A 22,666-nucleotide genomic window follows, 5' to 3' on the forward strand; every position below is an offset into this window, starting at 1 on the left:
TAGGGAGGCTGAAGCAGGAGAATCGCTTGAACCTGGGAGGCAGAGGTTGCGGTGAGCCGAGATTGCACCATCGCACTCCAGCCTGGGCAACGAGAGTGAAACTCCGTCTCAAAAAGAAAAAAAAAGATTGAGAAGAGTCAAGGGTAATCCTGAGGAGTAACCTGAGGTTAGGCAACTGGAAGGATTAGAGTTGCAAGTAGCAACCACATTTCTAGTCATATTAATACTTCTTGAATTCCTGCTGTGTGCCAGGTAATTGGGTGTATAGGAGAATATGATCTAGAACTTAGCCCTGGGGCATTCCAATCTTTAGGAATACGGAAGACGAGAGATGGGCCAGCAAAGAAGAAGCAACCAGCTAAGCAGAAGGAAAGCCAAATGGAGAAACAGTTTCAAGAAGGGGCAGGTGACGCCGGACTCGGTGGCTCACGCCTATAATCCCAGCACTTTGGGAAGCCGAGGCGGCGGGTGGAGCACTTGAGGTCAGGAGTTTGCGACCATCCTGACCAACATGGTGAAACCCCGTCGCTACTAAAAACACAAAAATTAGCCAGGCGTGGGGGCAGGTGCCTGTAATCCCAGCCACTCAGGAGGCTGAGGCAGGAGAATCACTTGAACATGGGAGGTGGAGGTTGCAATGAGCCAAGATCATAAGCCTGGGTGAAAAAGTTAGACTCTGTCTCAAAAAAAGAAAGGGCAAGTGACAGGATCAGAAGCTGCCAAGAGGCCAAGTAAGGTCAAGTCTCTGAAATGACCATGGGATTTGGTGACCTTATCAAGAGCAGTTTCACTGAAGGGATGATGTTGGGATGCAAGCCCTATTGGAGTGGATTAAAGAGAAAATGAGAGGTAAGGAAGAGAGGCATTGAGCATTGTGCTCAAAAGTCTTTCGAAGAGTTTTGCTGTTAAAGAAACCAAAAAAGGGTAGTGGCAGCAGGGGACGTTGGATTGAAATGCCAGTGGAAGTCGTTTGTAAGACGAGAAACATTAGCACGTGTTCATAAACTCGTAAGACTGATCCACTAAAATGGGCACATTGAAGAAGCAGGGAGAGGGGGCCTCACTGCTGTTAGATAGAACAGTCTCTGAGTGGTCAGGAGGGGAGGGGGCTGGCAAGCCAATGGAGAGATTGGCCTGGGATCAGAGCAGGGACACTTCCTCTGTTGTTAAAGGAGGGAGGCAGAGCATTCGGGTTTACAGGCAGGTAGCAGGGTAGGTTTGATGGTGAAAAGGTGAAGAAACAAGCCTAGAGAGATTAAATAACCTCCCCAAGATTATACAGCTATTAAGTGGCAAAGTCAGGATTTAAATCCAGAGCTATCAAAGCCTGTGCGCTTAACCTCTAAGCTAGATTGCCCTCTACCTAGCATCTAGCATGTACTAAATAAATGCTACATGCATTGATTTCATTGAACATTTAAATACCTACTGTGTGCCCCATTGTAATCACCCAGTGGGTTCTTTCTGCCCACTGCACAAATAAAGCCAATTCACTGAGGCCATTGCATGAAGAAAGAGTTTGACATGCAGCTGGCCACTCCATGTGGGAGATGGAGTTACTACTTAAATCAGTCTAAAAAATGCAGAGGTTTTTCCAGGATAGTTTAGCAGCCAGGGGGTTAGGGGAATGGGTGCTGCTGATTGATTGGGGATGCAATCATAGGGATGTGGACAATGGTCCTCCTGTACCAAGTCCCTTGCTGAGTGGGACCACAGGACTGATTGACAGGTCCAGGTGGAGCCATCAGTCCTTAGAAATGTAAAAGCCTGAAAAGACATCTTAAAAGATTAATCCTGGGTTCTACAATAATGGTGTTATCTGAAGGGGTAATTGTGAAAGTTGCAAATCTTGTTACCTTCTAAATAATGGCTAATGATCCTTTATGTCTACATCTTAGCAGAATTAGACTCCTCTCATCCTTCCGACTTGGTGATCTTTCATTAGTTTTACAAAAGTGGTTTAGTTTTGTGGAAGGGCTATTTCCATTTCAACTGTAAACTAAATTTCTCCCACAGTTAGCTTAGGCCAAGCCCAGGAGTGATCAAGGGCAGTTTGGAGGTTAAAGACAAGATGAGGGTTGGTTAGATCAGATCTCTTTCATTGTTATGATTTTCTCACTGTTACAATTTTCTCAGTGTTATAATTTTTGCAAAGAGGTTTTACCATCTATAGAACTGTGCTAGAGATAGAAAGACAATTTAGACCATCCTTGCCCTCAAGGAACTTTCAGTATAATAAAAGGAGATAAGCAAGTATAATGAAGTAACAACATAGGTTAGCCAAGAGAGATATTTGCATGGTGCTCTGGAAAATAGCAAGAACTATAGGAATCGGAATGTCACTGGGCAGAGTCCTAGAGAGTGAGGGGTTGTTGACCCTCAGAGTGGAGCAACAACATGGGCAGTCACAGAGGAATCCACAAAAGCTTAGGGAGTTACATATTCTTGCTCTTTTTTTTTTTTTTTTGGCACACTTTTCTCCCTTTTTTTCCTTTACCCTTCCTCTACCTTCTCCCTCTTTTCTCTCTCTTTCCAAGTCCTACTTCCCCATCTTCACTTCTAGAATAGGTGGCAGTCTATCTGTCCACTCTGGGCGTCACACAAATAGTCATGATAGCCCACCCCCTAGGAGCAAATAGCAAACATCATGGTGGGATGGTGCTTCGGGACTGCTGAAAAGAGCCATTGTAGTGTGACTGTTGTGTAAAGTGAGAGGGGGTGCTGAAGGAGGGATGGCTGTCTACAGGGTTCTATTTCACCAGCAGTCCTAGCATTGAGAAAAGTAGAAAAGTCATTCTCCCTTTTCCCTCGGGCACTTTCTCTGTACACAAATTTATTACTCAAAAATGGCAAGACCTTCACAGCTTTTGTTTAGATCTGGGTCATAGTAGTATGGAGGTAAAGCTGAGGCAGTTTATCTCTTTATGCAGACTGCTTATCTTTAATGTCCTAAAGGCAATCAGACTTAGAAAAGGAGGGGGAAGCCCCCTTTTGTAACCAACTGTTCGCTCTCCACTTGCCCAACTGTAATTTCTTTTTTTTAATTTTTGAGACGGAGTCTCGCTCTGTCACCCGGGCTGGAGTGCAGTGGCGCCTGTCTTGGCTCACTGCAACCTCTGCCTCCCAGGTTCAAGCAATTCTCCTGCCTCAGCCTCCTGAGTATCTGGGATTACAGGCCCCTGCCACCACACCCAGCTAATTTTTTGTATTTTTAGTAGAGACGGGGTTACACCATGTTGGCCAGGCTGGTCTCGATCTCCTGACCTCAAGTGATCCACCCACCTCGGCCCCCCAAAGTGCTGGAATTACAGGTGTGAGCCACCATACCCGGCCAATAATTTCTTTTTATAACTAGGATCCTTACTTATAATTTAGTCCTCTTTTTTTATCTCTTCTCTTGGTTGATTTATTAGGTGTGTTTTTCTTATCTTGCTAGCTTTATCAAAGATATCAAGTTGCTAGAGAACTTTGTTTTCCATAACAGAGAAAGTTTAATCTTTTAACTGGATTAGAAATAAGCAAGATCATAGAATTTTAGATTTAAAGTGGCAGAGAAATCATTAATGTCCACATTTCCTACATAGGAAAGTGACAGCCAAAGAGGGTAATCATACCTGCAAACTGGTTTTTAGCAGAAATTGAACTTCTAGAAGGCAGGTGTCATTTCCTCATCTGGTCTCCAGTGCTCTCCCTGTTACACTGTTGCTCTGTTATAACTTGTGGTGAAAGCTATTCTCCCGAATAATGTTGACTTCCTGTTGGTTTGGTGAACCAAGTCGCAATCTTTATTGGGTTTAGGTAATAGGTTGTAATGACTGAATCACTCAGTGCTGGGCTGTCTTGTGTGTCACTGCCATTCTGTGTGCTCATGGTGGTTGGCTGGTGAGGCCCAGCTCAGGGCAGGGTTGGTCAGCCAGGACTGGAAACAAAGAGGGAATGGTGGTGTTGGGGTGTACATGGCTTGCCTCAGTAGTGATCCACTTTTGAATTAGGCCAGGATGGTGTCTCTTTGTTTATTTACTTGGGTTGAGGAAAATTAAGATTTACTGTGTTTTGAGATATTCTTCTTAGTCTAGTGCCATGAAATCAAACAGATCTGGGTGCAAATTGTAGCCCTGCCATGTACTAGCTTATGTGATCTTGGACAGGTTATTCACACTCCCAGATTGTTTCTGTATCTGTGGTAAAACAAGTATAATAAATACTCTCCTAGGAGGGTAGTGAAAATGGAAAACCTCTACCAGCTTCCTAGTGCTGATCGTAGCCCATAGTACACACTGAAAACATGGTAGCTGCCAGGGCTGTCACTGCTGCTGCTGTTGGTTGAGGAGGTGCAAGGAACCAGAACAAGTGGACATCGGAAGGTTTGACAATATAGAGGTTCATTCAGGCCTGGCGCGCCTGTAGTCCCAGCACTTTGGGAGGCCCAGGTGGGCAGATCGCTTGAGGAGTGATCAGGTCAGGAGTTCAGGAGTTCGAGACCAGCCTGGCCAACATGGTGAAACCCCTTCTCTACTGAAAAATATAAAAATCAGCCGTGCGGCCGGGCGCGGTGGCTCAAGCCTGTAATCCCAGCACTTTGGGAGGCCGAGATGGGCAGATCACGAGGTCAGGAGATCGAGACCATCCTGGCTAACACGGTGAAACCCCGTCTCTACTAAGAAATACAAAAAAAAATAGCCGGGCGAGGTGGCGGGCGCCTGTAGTCCCAGCTACTCGGGAGGCTGAGGCCGGAGAATGGCGTAAACCCGGGAGGCGGAGCTTGCAGTGAGCTGAGATCCGGCCACTGCACTCCAGCCTGGGCTACAGAGCGAGACTCCGTCTCAAAAAAAAAAAAAAAAAGAAAAAAAAAAATAAAAAAAAAAAAAAAAAAATCAGCCGTGCGTAGTGGCAGGCACGTGTAATCTCAGCTACTTGGGAGGCTGAGGCAGGAGAATCTCTTGAACCCTGGAGATGGAGGTTGCAGTGAGCCAAGGTCATGCCACTGCACTCCAGCCTGGGTGACAGAGTAAGACTCTGTCTCAAAAAATAAAAATAAAAGAAGATTTGACAATCTAGAGTTTCATTCGAGCTGGGCACGGTGGCACATGCCTATAATCCCAGCTACTAGGGAGGCTGAGGTGGGAGGATCCCTTGAGCCCAGAAGTTCAAAGCTGCAGTGAGCTTTGATTGTACCACTTCACTTCAGCCTGGGCAGCAGAGCAAGACCCTAAGTCCAGTAAATAAATAAAGGCTTATTCAGTAAGTCCGTAAAGAATCCAAAAGGCGGCCGGGCGCGGTGGCTCACGCCTGTAATCCCAGCACTTTGGGAGGCCGAGGCGGGCGGATCACCTGAGGTCAGGAGTTTGAGACCAGCCTGGCCAACGTGGTGAAATCCCGTCTCTACTAAAAATACAAAATTTAGCAGGGCGTGGTGGCATGCGCCTGTAATCCCAGCTACTCGGGAGGCTGAGGCAGGAGAATCACATGAACACGGGAGGCGGAGGTTTCAGTGAGCTGAAATCGCGCCACTGCACTCCAGCCTGGGCTACAAGAGTGAAACTCTGTCTCAAAAAAAAAATGCTGGGGGAATCAGAGGAGTCACTGTGGCCAACCGCCTCATTTTATTGACGGGTAGACTGAGTCCCAGAGAGAATTAGTCATTATCCAAGAGTAAACATCTAATTATTAACAAAGCATGTAACCCAGTTCTCCTGAGGGTTCTGGATATTATTTCACAAATAAGATTTAAGTTCAAGGAGTCATTCCTAGACATCCAATGAATGACCAGACAGCTAAAAGACTAATCTTATTAAGGCCTGTCTCTTAGCACGTTTCCCCTGCTCAAAACCTCATGACTCTGCTTTCCATTGAATAAAATAAATGTCATTGACATCCTCTGGGGTCCACCCCAACCTATCTCTTCAGCCTCCTCTCTTATTTACCATGTATTATATCCTTCAGATGATTCCCCATTTCTTAGTGCTCCATATGTGAAGTCTGCAGAGATCCCCCTTCTCCCTGAAGTCACTGTTTACATCCGACCGCTTCCCTGAAGCCTCCACTTGCCATACCAGGGGCTTTGCTTTGGTGCCGTTGCTGTTTGTCTTTGCTCCATAGCACTTATCACATTCGATCTTCCTTTAAGCGGGTTGCTTCTGCATTGTAAGAGGCAGGGACTAACTTGTACGTCTTTTTCTCTTCCACAGTGCCTCCTCTGTGATAGGTAACCAGCTAATGTTTGTTGATTTAAATAGCCATTTACCTGCCTTTTTCATTTCTGGCCTCATTTTCCACTTCTTAAATATGTTGTATGAGTTAACTAGAAAAGAGGTTTAAGAAATTAATGTTTTTGATGCTTCCCTGGCATGACAAGTATCTGGGAAAATGTGAAAGCATACCTAACTCCATTCTGGGAAGAGTGTTTACGCTATAAAATCACCTACTGTCCAGATCAAAGGAAAAGGAAGTACTTTTTCTTCCTTCAGTTGTATGACTAACTGTCTGCAGGTGGGAGCTTGAGCAGCTCGCGATTAGAGTATACACTGACTGGTGACTTGAATTCCAGAAAAGCAAAGCACTCAGAAGAGTCCTGCCTCTAAGTTAAGGGGTGAAGTCCTGAAAGGTTTTGAATGTTCATGGATTAGAAGGGTGGACTTGGAGGATGGGGAATGGAGGTCCAGCTTGAGCTGCATGGGAAGGAAAGCATTTGTTTATACCCCTGGTGGCTTACTAAAGGATTAAAGAGGCGGGGGAGACTGATATGTGACCTGACCTGGACTTCTAAAGTGGGGGCTGTTTCTCTTTCATATGACTTTTCCTGCAAAACCTTTAGAGCAGCAGAATGCCTCTATCTTCAGCGAGTAAAGCAGCCAAGCCAGTTTGACCAGCTTGAGGGAAACACCAAACAAAGCTGGCAACTCCAATCACATGCATACTAGTTACTCATTATCTGCTGGCCTCTGGAGAAAGATAGAGTAGCTCGCTGATTGGATCCTGAGGTTGAAATAACTCCACATCTCTCTGTGCTCTGACCAGAGCGACAAGAAGAGTGTCTGGAATGCTTGGGAGACATTTTAAGCAGGACAGATCCAGCCTAAGGCTAGACTGCACCTGTCCACAGCCCAGACCAGGCCCATGGAAAAGAAAAGTAAAACCTTTTTCTTTAAGCACATAGAATATGTGTGAAACCCACAAGGCTAGAAAAGAAAGTGAAGTGGAGGAAAAAAGGCACTGGGACTCCACCTGGGAATATGAAGACTACGGGAGTGTACGGAAAAGGAACCTTACGGTGCCAGATGGACTCTACAGAGAAAATGACTTGGATCCCAGGTACTGGGACAAAGGGCAGCATCGGCCCTACAGAAAAAGGGATTGTGGATACTGGGATTTTGAGCAGAGTGAACCAAGCTATGTGGACTGTGGGGAAGCACATGAAAGTGGAAAGGGCTGTGTGTACCACGGAGGTCATGATGGTTATAGGAGTCCAGAAAATGTAGATTATGAGAGTCCCAGCCCTTGGACGAAGGATAATTCGCCCACGAGAAGCCCAGATGTGACCTCAAAAGCTGGTGGATATGGGGAAAATGGCTACCCAGACTGTAAGAATCTAAATTATAATCCTGAGGACTCTAAAAAAGCTGAACAATTGACTGATCATAGGGGTTTAGATGATTCTTCAGCGAATTTAGGTCGACCTCAGTTGTGGTATATAGACCATAGGAATGTTAATCATAATCTTGAGGATTGTCAGGAAACTAATTTTTATAATAGAGAACACAGCAATTTATATCATGTTCCTGGGAGTTATCCTAATGGGCAGACTGTGAGCTTTTCAGATTTGAATGGGGTCAAGAAAGATAAAGAATTTATCAAATACCATGAAGGGGACACGAATGTTTATCAAAATGACAACATGTATCCCAAAGCTAAGACTCATGTCATGGATCAGGGTAATTTTGATACAGAAAATGAAGGCTATGATGCTTTATTTGCAAACTGTGCATATAAATCCCGTAATTCCAGAGGAACAGATTCTCTCCATCAAATGGAGAATTTGGAGTATAATGGCATTGACATATCAAGAACAAAGGCATGTGGGGGCAGCGGGATCCTTCTGGATGGTCTGCAGACTCAGTGTACCACGGGAGACCAAGGAGAACGTCATTTGGGGATTCCTCAGAGCTCGTCGTTAGAGAAGAATATCTGGCATTTAGAGGAAGAGAGAAAATTAAATGGCCTAGAGACTTGGAGAAGGAATAGTTGCCTCCGCCGCACAGCACCCAGCACCCTCAGGCGCTCAGAGTTCGTGCAAAACAGGAAGAAAACCCAAGGTATGAACTCAGCCAGCCTTCTTAGGATAAAGCATAAAAATAGATTTAAAGGGTGGTTATACCAGGTACTAGGAGCACTTGTGTTCTTAAGGAACCCGGGCCCTGAACTTCTTATCAAGTGCACCTTGAGTGAGAACAACCTTAGAGATTTAATTACTTTGGAGGGTGTTGTACAGAGCAAGAGTATATACAGTGCTAAAAATATGCAACATTCGGACAGCGCTCTCATGGGAGCTTTTATTTACTCTTCTTGTTTTTTTCAGTTGTCTCTAATCTCAAGTGTCTTTCCTTTCTTACTTTCATGTTTTTGTTCATCTTGTGGGGGCAGCAAGTTTATTATCAGGGTGTCAAGCTAAAATTCATTTTCCTGGCGTGTTTTTTTTTTTTTTTTCTCTCAGTCTCTGCACTTCTTTGGACATTAATGGAAAAGAAGACTTGACTTTATTTTTATTTATTTATTTATTTGAAACAAGATCTCATTCTGTCCCCCAGGCTGGAGAACAGTGGCATGGTCGTGGCTCACTGCAGCCTCAACCTCCTGGGCTCAAGAGATCCTCCCACTTCAGCCTCCTGAGTAGCTGGGACTATGGGCACATGCCACCATGCCCAGCTAATTTTTAATTTTTTTTTTGTAGGGGCAGGGTTTCACCATGTTGCCCAGGCTGGTCTTGAACTCCTGGGCTCAAGCGAACCACCCACCTCTGCTTCCCAAAGTGCTGGGATTACAAGCGTTAGCCACCATTGCCAGGCCTTAATTTTAGTTTTAATATTTTTTTACTGCTCCTTTCAGAGCAGGGCTACCCCATAGGCAGTGTGCCCAGAGTAGCCCTGACTTGTTTTATCGATTGTTCACTCCTTGACATTCAGGAATCTTAATGATGAGTACTGACACTCTTGTAGAATCCAGAAGATTATTTCTAGCTTTCAAATCACTTCATCTCACTGAGCCTTAACTACATTATCTGTGAAATGAGAATATTAGGAGTCTTTTGTCATGTAGAGATTATTTCTTTCTTGCCATTATGTCTTTTCTTCTTCAGTTCTCATAAGTGAACTTTATTTCTACTGTGTTATTTTTATAATTACTGGACTCCCTGTTAAACTTTTCGTGTGTGTGTATGCTGTATGTTGTCTTCATGCTAAACAGCCTTTCTGGTTCTGGCCAATTTTGGGGTCCAGGCTGTGACCAGAGGATAAAGGTTAGTCAGAGAATGTGAATGATCTGGAAAATCCATCTCATACCCTCCTGCTAAGTGGAAAGTTTCTCGTCTAGGTCTCCTTCAGAATGGGCTGGCTGGTTAGATTTGTATTGGGAGGCACCACAGACTGAAAAGATAAGCCTGCTGTGGTCCTGGAACAGCCAGTGGTTTACCTGGTGGTCCTCCAACATGGGCTTAACTTAACTTGAATTTCCAGGGCACCATTTTGGACCTAACAGGCTCTTAACCTGCACCTATAAAGACAAAAATGAAACGAAACCCAGCTTTAGTTGGGAGGCTGAGGTTTTTAGCAGCTAGTCATTTTTTCCTAGGTGCATTTTCTCTCTGAAATGATAGGGATTGGATAACTTCTTTTTTTTTTTTTTTTTTTTTTTTGAGACGGAGTCTCGCTGTGTCGCCCAGGCTGGAGTGCAGTGGCGCGATCTCGGCTCACTGCAAGCTCCGCCTCCTGGGTTCACACCATTCTCCCGCCTCAGCCTCCGAGTAGCTGGGACTACAGGCGCCCGCCACCTCGCCCGGCTATTTTTTTGTATTTTTAGTAGAGACGGGGTTTCACCATGTTAGCCAGGATGGTCTCGATCTCCTGACCTCGTGATCCACCAGCCTCGGCCTCCCAAAGTGCTGGGATTACAGGCTTGAGCCACCGCGCCCGGCCGCTGGATAACTTCTAAATTCCTTCTTGATACTGGTTTTTGTATTGTTCCCCTTCCCTCCCCCCACATCTGTTCCTTCCGTGAACTTTGTTTCCTATCTTTAGTTCCTTATTGTATTAAGCCTCCCAACTGCAATCAAAGTGTGTTTATTCTGTTGGACTTCACAGGAGTCAAGCCCTTCTCTCTGCAGTGTTGTAATGTGCCCTCTGATCTCTCTGAAACCAGCTCGGTTCCACCCAGTGTCATTTGCATTTCTACAGCTCTCTGTATCTTTAAGGACTTAACTTTTGAAAGTATATTCATATTTAGTTCACCGATTTTTGTACCCCTAGTATCCTCCTTGACCTGTAACAAATTCTGTCTTTACTAGAAATCTTTCAGCATTCTAACATTTTTGTTAGCTCTCTCACACCATCCCCCTTCCTGAATATTACAAGGGAACACTGTGTAATTACACAAAGGAACAAGCATCAGAGTCGGCCTGCCTGGAGTTCAAATCTCAGCTCCATTTACTAAATGGCCTTAACTTGACAAAAATTACTTAACCTTTTGGAGTTTCGGATTCTCAATTTGTAAAGTGAAGATAATACCTGTTTCATAATGAGATAGAAAAATAAAACAATCACATATCCGGAACATAGTAGGTCCTCATAAATGGGCATTTCTTTGTGTTTTATCCGCCCACCTCCCTTCCCCTTTACAAGTTGCCCCACCCGCCTATCACTTCCTTGAACCCAGGAGGCGGAGGTTGCGGTGAGGCGAGATCGCACCATTGCACTCCAGCCTGGGCAACAAGAGTAAAACTCCATCTCAAAAAAAATAAATAAATAAATACAGTAATCCTTATTTTGAGAGATTAGGTTCACCCTTTTAAATAAATAAAACCTAAGCACTAACTACTTAAGTTTATTCTATTTTGTCTTATTCTTTTGTTTCATGAATTTATATCTTGCCTGTTAGACTAGATTCATTCACTCAGATGGAACTAACTTTAAAGACCATCTAGTTTAACTCCACTTGTTTTGCTAGTCCTGAAGTTCCAACAGATGCAACGACTTGACTGAAACTACAGAATGCTTAGAGGACATTTCAGCTTTCCATATCCTTGCCCCAGCTCCCAGATGGAGTCTCCCTCTGTTGTCCAAGCTGTAGTTCCGTGGCACCATCTTGGCTCACTGTAGCCTCCGCCTGCCGGGTTCAAGCAATTCTCCTGCCTTAGCCTCCCGAGTAGCTGGTGGTGTGCGCCACCACACCCCGCTAATTCTTGTGTTTTTAGTAGAGATGGGGTTTTACCATGTTGGCCAGGCTGGTCTCAAACTCCTTACCTCAGGTGATCTGCCTGCCTTGGCCTCCCAGAGTGCTGGGATTACAGGCGTGAGTCACACCACCCAGCCTATAATTAAAACTTTAAGCGATTATAATTTAGATCAATTGATTTTTTGGGGGGAAGGTGGGATAGTTGTAAACGATATATAAAATGTTATGAGAGCAAGTGGAAGGAATAAAAGTAAACCGCCTAATTAATATAAACTGAAGAAAGTGATTTTATAGAGTGGGATAGAAGAATAGCCAGAGGGTTATGTAGTTGAACAAATTTTGAACCATCACTGTAGTGTTAATGGAAATATAATGCAGGAAACGGCCATGCTTTTATGGATAACACACAAAATCCAGAACACGCCTTCACGTTTAATGGAGAGCACTGGCTTAGGAGGCCAGTTTTGAATATGCTGCTTTATGAACTGTTTGGTCTTAAACAAGTCATTTTATTCCTCTTTGCCTGTTTCCTCATTTGTAAAATGTGAGCAGTATTATCTTGCCTCAAGAGTCTTGGTAAAATAGAATATCAGAGAGTGTGTGTGTGTGTGTGTGTGTGTGTGTGTAGAAAACAGCTTTTCATGTAAAGATTTTTTGACTGACATTATAAAAATTTGCTTATCGGCCGGGCGCGGTGGCTCAAGCCTGTAATCCCAGCACTTTGGGAGGCCGAGACGGGCGGATCACGAGGTCAGGAGATCGAGACCATCCTGGCTAGCACGGTGAAACCCCGTCTCTACTAAAAAATACAAAAAACTAGCCGGGCGAGGTGGCGGGCGCCTGTAGTCCCAGCTACTCGGGAGGCTGAGGCAGGAGAATGGCGTAAACCCGGGAGGCGGAGCTTGCAGTGAGCTGAGATCCGGCCACTGCACTCCCGCCTGGGCAACAGAGCGAGACTCCGTCTCAAAAAAAAAAAAAAATTTGCTTATCAAAAAGTGCCAACTTTAATTATTTTACAAAAATTATCTTTCCCTGTTATTTTACTTATGCTGCCTAAATATTAAAAAATAATAACCCCACAGTTTTAGGCTCATCAGCATACCTCGCTAGGATTTAGTGTATTTGGTGAACGTTCAGAAATGGTGTTTGAGTTACTCCTAGTATTAAACTCACTATCCTGGAGCCGTTGCAGACTCCAGTAATTTGGGCACTTGATCCTCATTTGTTATCCTGTTTGCCTAGATTGGGACCTGGAGATGAAAGGCGGAAAGGGAGGCTTTTAGCTAGGTCTCCAAGGTGGAATTTCTCCCAGCAGGGACTTTACCTCAGGCTACTTGCCAAAATAGACTGGCATTACAGAGCAAAAGCCACCAGGAACGTTTTTCCTCTTGCTGTTGAGATTTAGGACCTAACTGTAATAGATTTACCTCTGAAGTTTGGTGATCCCGGAAGTCTGCTGTGAGCCTTGCAGCTCTGAAAGTTTTACACAGAGCAGGATAAAATTTCTCCAAATAGTAAAGTAGGTGCTGGAGGAAAAGCAGTGGGGGTTGGGTGGGCTGGCTGGAGTGTTGTGGTTACACGGAAAACCAGGGTTTGTGATTCCTCCAGGCAGGGCTGGGGAGGAGGTGAGCACACGTACAGACAAATTGCCTCCTCTCAGGGTTTGCAGCAGAAAGACTGCTCTAGATGCATTGCTAGGCAGGCAGTTGTGTTTTTGCTTTCTTTTTTGCATATTACTTCAACAATGTTTTCTTTTCTTTTTTTACTTTCCTTTTTTTTTTTTTTTTTTTTTTTGAGATGGAGTCTTACTCTGTCGCCCAGGCTGGAGTGCAGTGGCGTGATCTTGGCTCACTGCAACCTCCGCTTCCTGGGTTCAAGGGATTCTCCTGCCTCAGCCTCCTGAGTAGTTGGGACTACACTACAGGTGGGCACCACTGTGCCAGCTAATTTTTGTATTTTTTTTTAGAGACAGCATTTCACCATGTTGGCCAGGCTGGTCTCGAACTCCTAACCTTGTGATCCACCCGCCTTGGCCTGCCAAAGTGCTGGGATTGCAGGCGTGAGCCACCGCACCCGGCCCCTATTTTCTTCATCCATTTAAAGGGATTGATAGGAAAGAAACCTCCGATTATTAAAAGGTGAAGAATGTTTGAAATGGACTAACGGTAATTGGGGGCTGACTGTTAGAACATTCTCGTTTTGCAGCAAATGTTCTTTTTTCTACTTTATTATTCTTTGTCATAGCAATATTATATATTCATCATAGAAATACTAGAAATGGGAATAAGTGAAAAGAAAGGAAAAAATCAGTTTCTGTCACCTCTAACACTTTTTCCAAATATGTGCATTTGAAATATTTTTCCCTTTTTAACAAAACTATAGTTCTTTCATAAACTTTTTTCAGCAATTCACGTTAGATGTAGCCCAGGCTGGAGTACATTGACACAATCTCAGCTCAGTGCAACCTCCATCTCCCAGGTTCAAGTGATTCTCCTGTCTCAGCCTCTGGAGTAGCTGGGATTATAGGCGCATGCCACCACAACCAACTAATTTTTGTATTTTTAGTAGAGACAAGTTTTCACCATGTTAGCCAGGCTGGTCTTGAACTCCTGACCTCGGGTGATCCACTGCCTTGGCCTCCCATAGTTCTGGAATTACAGGTGTGAGCCACTGTGCCCGGCCTTATAAGAGTATTTTATTATATGGACATGCCATAGTTTATTTTCCTGGGCCCTTTTGCTTTTTTGGGTTTTTTTTTGAGACAGAGGCACTCTGTGACCAAGGCTGTAGTACAGTGGTGTGCTCTCGTTCACTGCAGCCTCCGCCTCCTGGATTTAAGCAATTCTGCCTCAGCCTCCTGAGTAGCTGGGACTACAGGCATGCTCCACTGCTCTCTACCCAGACCCTTTTGAGGAAATTTTAGTTCTTTCTGTTTAGGTTGCTTCTAAACTTTTTAAAACATTAACCATCCCTGTATGAACATATTTGTGCCCTTGTCCAATTATTTAGTAGAATAAATTCCTAAAAATGGGCTCCTCGGCTATAAGGTTTGATTTTTTTTTTTCAAAGTAGATAAAGTATTGAGGTTTGATTTTTTTTTTTTTTTAAAGTAGAAAAAGTATTAAAGTTTTAATTTACTCCCCTATCCCTCTTTGCCCTAGATTTTAACTTTTAAAATGAAAGGACTTGATAAAATTGGCCTTTCCCTTCATTTCACACAATTTCTGCCATAAATTACCTGGAATACTGTTGCATATTTGCTGTATATGACACAACTAGATTAGATTCTGTCTGAGGGATTTACTTTTTTTTTTTTTTTTTTTTTTTTGAGACAGAGTCTCACTCTGTTGCCCAGGCCGGAGGCGCAGCCTCCACGTCCCAGGTTCCAGCGATTCTCCTGCCTCAGCCTCCTGGGTAGCTGGGATTACAAGCACATGCCACCATGCCCAACTAATTTTTTTAGTTTTGGTAGAGACAGAGTTTCACCATGTTGGCCAGGCTGGTCTCGAACTCCTCACCTCAGGCGATCTGCCTGCCTTGGCTTCCCAAAGTGCTAGGATTACAGGCATGAGCCACTACGCCCAGCCTGTCTAAGGGATTTATAATTTATGTTATATTGGGTAGCATTTTATAAATGCAATCGTATTAATATGTGCAAATATGCTTAAATGTATCATTGTTTACGGTCTTATTGTGGGCAAACTGTGGCTCTAAATATGAGGTTAAATTGTGCTCTAGAATTGCACCACTTTGTTATTAGCTACCAGATGGCTACCAAAACTCAAAGGTGGAATTCCAGGTTAGAATGCATATGGTTTGCCTGCCTGGGAAAAAACTGGAGACAGAATAGCTGTTGGTCAAGAGCACAGACTCTAGAGCCAAGGTAGGTTCGGATCTCAGCTCTTCTACTTACCGGGGCAGTTACTTAACTTTTCTCCCTTCCTCATCAGTAAAATGGGGACAATAGGGTGTTATGAAGCTAAATTAATATTTGTAAAATACCTAGAACAGTGCATGACAGATGTAGTGCCATATAAATATTTGTTTTCTTTTCTTTTTGACACAGGGTCTCACTCTGTTGTCCAGGCTGGTGTGCAATGGAGCTATCACAGCTCACTGCAACCTCAGCCTCCCAGGGTCAGGTGATCCTCCCACTTTGGCCTTTGGAGTAGCTGGGACTATGGGCACGTGCTACCACACCCAGCTAATTTTGTTTGTTTTGTAGAGACTGAGGGTCTCACTGTGTTGTCCAGGCTGGTCTTGAACTCCTGGTTTCAAGTGATCCTCCCGCCTCTGTCTCCCAGAATGCTGGAATTACAGTCATGAGCCACTGTTCTCAGCCAGTATGACCTTTTTTTTTTTAAATTATTTTGTGCCTGTGAGGTTGAAAAGTATCAGTTAAGCTCAAGTCCCCATTGATCTCAACTTCTACCCCAAATCCTATGTCCTTCCCTGAGACAAACTCTGGGACGAATTTGGTGTCTTTTCCTTCCAGACCTTTCTCTGTACACTTATATATTTTATATATATGTGTGTGTGTGTATATGTATATATGTGTATATATATGTGTGTGTGTGTGTGTGTATATATATATATATTTTTTTTTTTTTGAGACAGAGTTTCATACTTGTTGCCCAGGCTGGAGTGCAATGGCATGATCTCGGCTCACTGCAGCCTCTACCTCCCGGGTTCAAGCGATTTTCCTGCCTCAGCCTCCCAAGTAGCTGGGGTTACAAGCATGTGCCACCACACCAGGCTAATTTTTTTGTATTATTAGTAGAGATGGGGTTTCACCATGTTGACCAGGCTGATCACTCCTGACCTCAGAACCGGCCTCCCAAGGTGCTGGGATTACAGGCCTCACGTGAGCCACCGCACCCAGCCTATATGTTTATATAGATATATATATGGGTTTTTGCAGATTTTCCTTTCTTTCATCTCTTTCCCCTGTTCTCCATTTTCTTATAAAATCGTGCATTTTCTTAAAAAATTGTGGCATATTGTTGTGCACCTTTCTTCTCCCCTGGTTCATTTAAGTGTAAATGTTTGGAAGATGTGAGCGTGACATTCCTGTGAATCACTCCTGCCATCCCTGTTCCTGCTGTCCTGGGACCACCCAGCTGAAATCTGCTCTTTGATAGCTTCTTTAGGGTTCATTGACGGGGGGGATGTTTGGGGTCCCTTGGTTAAGCTCTGGGTGAAAGACTGCAGAAAGAGGCCCAGGGGCAGACTAAACAGGCAACTGCTGCCCGCTTTACAGTTTTGCCTCTCATCACAAGAGATGGCTGGGCCTTTGGAATTCTTCCCTCAAAAGGGCATTCCCCATTTCCCACCCAAAGCAACAACAAAAAGTTTTAGCATGGGGTAGAAAAGGAAGAGATAATAATCTTAGATTCAAACTCCCGAGGTGGAATTTCGAGGGTTTTAGGACTAGGAAAGAACACCAAATAGAAAGGAAGGTGTTGATCCCAGGTACTGCTGGGCCTGCTGGTGCACTTCTCAGTCCAGTACGCTTAGGGTTCCAGCTCCATCCTTTAGGACGAGCCCTGCTGTGATAGCCCGGGTGACTTGCGCGATTCATATGTAAATGTGGGAAGCCTGGGGGAAATGCCGACCCTATTCAAAGGATTTTAGGGGGTTGTGGAGCATTCCAGAGCTCTGGGAAGATTCTACCCTGCCTGCTTCCCCTGAGGCCCACACCTCCACACACAGCCAACTCTGGGCACTGCAGGTAGGTCCTGGGGTGTGGGAGCCAGCACAGAAGGAAGTGGAACAGGCAGCCTCTTCGTCCCCACTCAAGGGCACCTGGGATCTGGCCGGGAGCTCAAAATTTTCCCCATTAGAGAAAGAGCCAGCTTTCTGAGGGTGCATGGCTCTATTCTTTAACTCTGAAGTGTGTGTAATGGAGTTGTGGAAAGCTGTGGGCTAATGACTCCCTTCCTTAGAACTTCAGGAAGTGAGCCTGGTGATAATGTACTAACTGGAAAGGGTTGGGGGTGTCTTGAGAAGGAATGGAATCAGGACTTAGGATGGGAGGTAAGCCACAACTACTGAAGGAACCCCACAACTAATTGTTTTATCACAGGAAGTAAATTTGTGCAACAGTCCCAGCTCCTTTAACATGTGCAGGGCTATCCTAGGAAGAAAGAGCTCATCTGCACATTTTATTGTTCTCATAGAAAAGTGGAATTTTAGAGTCTGCACAGGGCACTTGTCTGCTTGGTACATTTTGCCAAGTGCATTTACCATCTATCAGGTGCAGATGGCATATTCGGGCCCATTGTGGGAAAAGGACTGATGTTTGTTGGGTTATTACCTTGTTTAACTCCCTCAACTACTGTGCAAAGCAAGTAGTAGTATCCTCGTTTTATAGATTGGGAAATTGAGGCCAAGAGATAAAAGTGGACATTTCCAGGGCTCCCCAGCTACATAGTGGGGAAGTGCAAGATTCAAAGCTTCTTTTTCCACCACAGCTGGCTGAGGGTGAAGGCCGCCTTCTCCCGCTTTGTTGTCCGAGATACTAAAAATTTTATTTTTTTAGAGACGAGTGTCTCACTATATTGCCCAGGCTGGTCTCAAACTCCTGGGCTCCAGCAATCCTCCCATCTCAGACACCCAAAGCGCTAGGATTACAGGCATGTGCCACCACGCGTGGCCCAGATACTAAAATTTTAGAGCAGATATTTTTATTAGAATATATGTGGCATAAAGGAAGAAGTTTTTACTTTTTATCGTATTTTATTTTTTGAGACAGAGTCTCGCTCTGTCGCCCAGGCTGGAGTGCAGTGGCACGATCTCGGCTCAGTGCAAGGTCCACCTCCCGGGTTCACGCCATTCTCCTGCCTCAGCCTCTCGAATAGCTGGGACTATAGGCGCCCACCACCACGCCCGGCTAATTTTTTGTATATCTAGTAGAGATGGGGTTTCACCATGTTAACCAGGATGGTCTTGATCTCCTGACCTCGTGATCCGCCCGCCTTGGCCTCCCAAAGTGCTGGGATTACAGGTGTGAGCCACCGCGCCCGACCAGGAAAAAGTTTTTATACTTAACAGTCACTTCAAGCCAGACTTTCAAATTTGACTTCATCTTTGAAAACTCTCTTTGAGTGTTAATAAATGTCTGTGGCACCTGAAGGTCACCTGTATCTTCAGAAATACCTCGGGTTGCCAGGAGCAGTGACAACATGCCTGTAGTCCCAGCTTCTTGGGAGGCTGAAGTGGGAGGATCGCTTGAGAGCCCCAGGAGTTTGAAACCAGCCTGGGCAACAGCCCCCTCCTTTAAAGAGAGAGAGGAAGAGAAAGAGGAGGGAAAGAAACACCTAGGGTTTTATTAAAATTGCGGATACCCCAGTCCCACCCAGATTTGCTGAATCTGAATCCCAGGGGTGGTGTCCAGGAAACTGCAATTTAGTGAAAACATCCCATAGGGGTTTGTAGTTTGGGGTTTTAAAAATGTTTGGGGTTTTAAAGGCTGCTCAAGAGTTTATAAACCCCATTTTCTGGGGGGGAGGGGAAGGCATGCTGGTAGTTTAAAAGAACTGTTATTGTTTTTCTCCATTTTAAGGAAATAAAAATCTAATCCATAGGCTGGCTGGCTTCTGATTGATGAGTAAGTGCTTGCTGGTACTTTGTGCTTTCAACTACTATAATTAGTAGAATTTTGATTCTCAGGAGAGTACACAGTGGTTTCCAGGGAGTTTTTAAGATTTGCAGCAAATAAGCCCCTGACCTTTTCTCATTGAGATTCCAGGCCTGGGAAACCAAATGGTGCAGGATTAAGTACACAGGATTTGGATTTAAATATATTTAGGTTCTAAATCCACAACTGCCATTTACTCACTATATAACCTCAGACAAATTTGTCAGCCTCTCCAAACCTGGATTTTCTTACCTATTAAATGGGAGTAATAATAACCTACTTAAAAATTCTGATGTGGGTATAAAATGAGTTCAGGGATATAATCTGTAAAGTACCTGGCATGTGATAGGAATTCAGTAAATGTTCTCCTTCTCCAGATCTTTTTAGTCTTGTATTTAAAATGAGTTTCTATTCTCAACTTGGCAGTAATGAGACCAAATTTGGGATTGAGAGTCTGTTGCTTTGAGATCACAAAGAAAATTTAAAACAAGGCTATTGAAAATAAATTTTACGTATAACACAATGAATTTAGAATCATAATTGAACACTGATGAAATGAGGGTTATGCTTCAAGTTTTGCCATTCATGCTACCAAAAAGTTCCAGAAAGAGCTTTTTCTGTCTTTTTAAATTTTATTTTGAATAATATCAAATATATGGAAAACTGCAATCGTACAATGAAACTCCTGTATACATTTTATACAAATTCACCAATATTTAACATTTTGCTGTTTTTATCTCATTCTCTCTCAATCCCCACTCTCCACATGCAGTTTTTTTTTTTAATGAACTAAGAGTACATTGCATATATTGTGCCCCTTAATAAGCTTCAGTGTGTATTTTGTATGAACATGGATTTTTTTTAAGACAGAGTCTTGCTCTGTCTCCCAGGCTGGAGTGCAATGACGCAGTCTTGGCTCACTGCAACCTCTACCTCAGCCTCCTGAGTAGCTGGAAATACAGGCAAAATACAAATTTTTGTATTTTTAGTAGAGATGGGGTTTCACCATGTTAGTTAGGCTGGTCTTGAACTTCTGACCTCAGGTGATCCATCCACCTCAGCCTCCCAAAGTACTGGGATTACAAGCATGAGCCACAGCACCTGCCCGGACTTTTTTTTTTTTTTTTAAACCCAAACTGGAGTGCAGTGGCACAATCTCAGCTTACTGCAACCTCTGCCACCCAGGCTCAAGCCATCCTCCCACCTCAGTCTCCTGAGTAGCTGGGACTGTAGGTGTGTGCCAGTCCATGCCCTGCTAATTTTTGTATTTTTTGTGGAGATGAGGTTTCACCATGTTGCCAGGCTGGTCTTGAACTCCAAGCTCAAGTGATCCACCAGCCTCGGCCTCCCAAAGTGCTGGGATTATAGGCATGAGCCACCATACTTGGCCTAAAATGGTGATTTTCTGACTCCATTATTTCTTCTCTTATTTATCAGCTGACATTCTACCATAAGAAAGGGCTTTCTCTTCTCCCCCCTTTATTTATGTACTTTTATCTGTTATCAATATGAACTTACAGATTATTTTACTCAGTGAAATAATCCATTGTTGTGCTTTTTCATTTATACTCAAATTGTGCCAGATTGGCCAGTGGGAGCCCCTTCAAGCTGGCTTCTGTGCCCTTTGACCTGTCCCCACCATGTTGTTGAGTACTTCTTCACTTTCTTCCACATTTCAGGCTCAGCTATACCTTCTCTGCCCCAGCCCTGGAATTAGACATTTCTCCAAAGAACCCTGCCTCCTTTTATTGGAGAATGGCATCTAGAAACCAGAATTTGGCTTGTATTCTAAAACACTGCAATTACTCACTTTTTTTTTTTTTTTGAGACAGGGTCTCTCTGTCACCCAGTCTGGAGTGCAATGGCACTGTCTCTTGTCACTGCAACCTCTGCCTCCTGGGTTCAAGGGATTCTCATGCCTCAGCCTCCTGAGTAGCTAGGATCACAGGTGTGTGCCACTATGCTTAGCATTTTTGTATTTTTAGTAGAGACGGGAGCTTGCCGTGTTGGCCAGGCTGGTCTCGAACTCTTGACCTCAAGTGATCCGCAGCCTTGGCCTCCCACAGTGCTGGGATCATGGGCGTGAGCCACTGCACCTGTCCCAGAATTCCTGACTTTTGAGAGAAAGCAGTGTGGAAAATTTTTTGGAGAATAAAATCTGCTGTGAAGGCCGACTTTCCATAAGTAGTTTGAACACTTGTGTTTTTGCTTCTTAAATCTGGGTTAAAATATTCCTGTAATTGTACTCAGACTTACTAGTATATTTACATACCAAATTTGTAGTTGTTTAATTGGATCATGAGGAATTTGATAGAGACTAAGCAGAGACTGATTGTTTCACTGTTGTTCTTTTCTGTTGCTTATTACCGTGTTTAATGCTCATTTCAGATGAACAGATGCTGTTCCATGTTTATAAATAACCCTCATCCTATGTATCTAAGTAATAGATAATTGTAAAAGCTAATGACAGGGGCCGGGCGCGGTGGCTCAAGCCTGTAATCCCAGCACTTTGGGAGGCCGAGACAGGCGGATCACGAGGTCAGGAGATCGAGACCATCCTGGCTAACACGGTGAAACCCAGTCTCTACTAAAAAATACAAAAAACTAGCCGGGCGAGGTGGCAGGTGCCTGTAGTCCCAGCTACTCGGGAGGCTGAGGCAGGAGAATGGCGCAACCCGGGAGGCAGAGCTTGCAGTGAGCTGAGATCCAGCCACTGCACTCCAGCCTGGGTGACAGAGCCAGACTCTGTCTCAAAAAAAAAAAAAAAAGCTAATGACAGAATACATATTTGTTTTTATTTTTAGAATAATGCAGTTTAGTTCTTAGAGATTCTTGTACTTGAAAATACCATTGACAAGCTTCATGTTTATAGTTAGTTTGTATCTACTAGGACATTTGAGGTAACAAAACCTGCTTGTGAGTTTTGGTTAAGGTTTTCATAGGGAAAATCTAAACTTTTTTTTTTTTTTTTTGAGGCGGAGTCTCGCTCTGTGGCCCAGGCTGGAGTGCAGTGGCCCGATCTCGGCTCACTGCAAGCTCCGCCTCCCGGGTTCCCGCCATTCTCCTGCCTCAGCCTCCCGAGTAGCTGGGACTACAGGCGCCGCCACCATGCCCGGCTAATTTTTTTGTATTTTTAGTAGAGACGGGGTTTCATTATGTTAGCCAGGATGGTCTCGATCTCCTGACCTCGTGATCCGCCCATCTCGGCCTCCCAAAGTGCTGGGATTACAGGCTTGAGCCACCGCGCCCGGCCAACTTTTTTTTTTTTAACCTATTTCATTATATGCTAATGTTAACCTACCATTACAGTGACTGGAAAATGATAGGTCCTATAATTATCCAGTTCTCAGATGGATAATTTGTTATTTTTTATTTTACCCTTAGTTGGCATTGTTTTGTGCTCCCCATAATATTCTGTTTAATGTGCTACATCTGTATTTTGAACTTCCAGCTTGTTACTTCTGGTGCTTTGATCATGTACCATGTTTTATATCTGATTAAGTGAAAGCAAGTCTTTATAAGGTCAGACCCCTCTAAACCTCTTTTGCAAGGAGCTTGTAGACTTGCTTTGTTCACTCAGTGGGC

At 44.1% G+C, this 22,666-nt stretch overlaps 1 protein-coding gene across 3 annotated transcripts in view; it reads left to right on the plus strand.

Moving 5' to 3' along the window:
• DNMBP (dynamin binding protein) overlaps positions 1-22,666 on the plus strand; it is a 123,087-nt gene that overhangs the window by 69,026 nt on the left and 31,395 nt on the right. Inside the window, exon 1 of one of the 3 annotated variants that reach the window (XM_017944197.3) lies at positions 5,498-8,312. The exons of the other annotated variants lie outside the window; for them this stretch is intronic. Within the exon in view, the coding sequence (XP_017799686.2) occupies positions 7,160-8,312 (1,153 nt within the window). The 5' untranslated portion in view covers positions 5,498-7,159. Of the gene's footprint in view, positions 1-5,497; positions 8,313-22,666 lie in introns of those variants that run through there. 3 annotated transcript variants of the gene reach the window in all.

Source organism: Papio anubis, chromosome 11 (assembly GCF_008728515.1).
Source record: "Papio anubis isolate 15944 chromosome 11, Panubis1.0, whole genome shotgun sequence".
Classification (NCBI taxonomy): domain Eukaryota; kingdom Metazoa; phylum Chordata; class Mammalia; order Primates; family Cercopithecidae; genus Papio; species Papio anubis.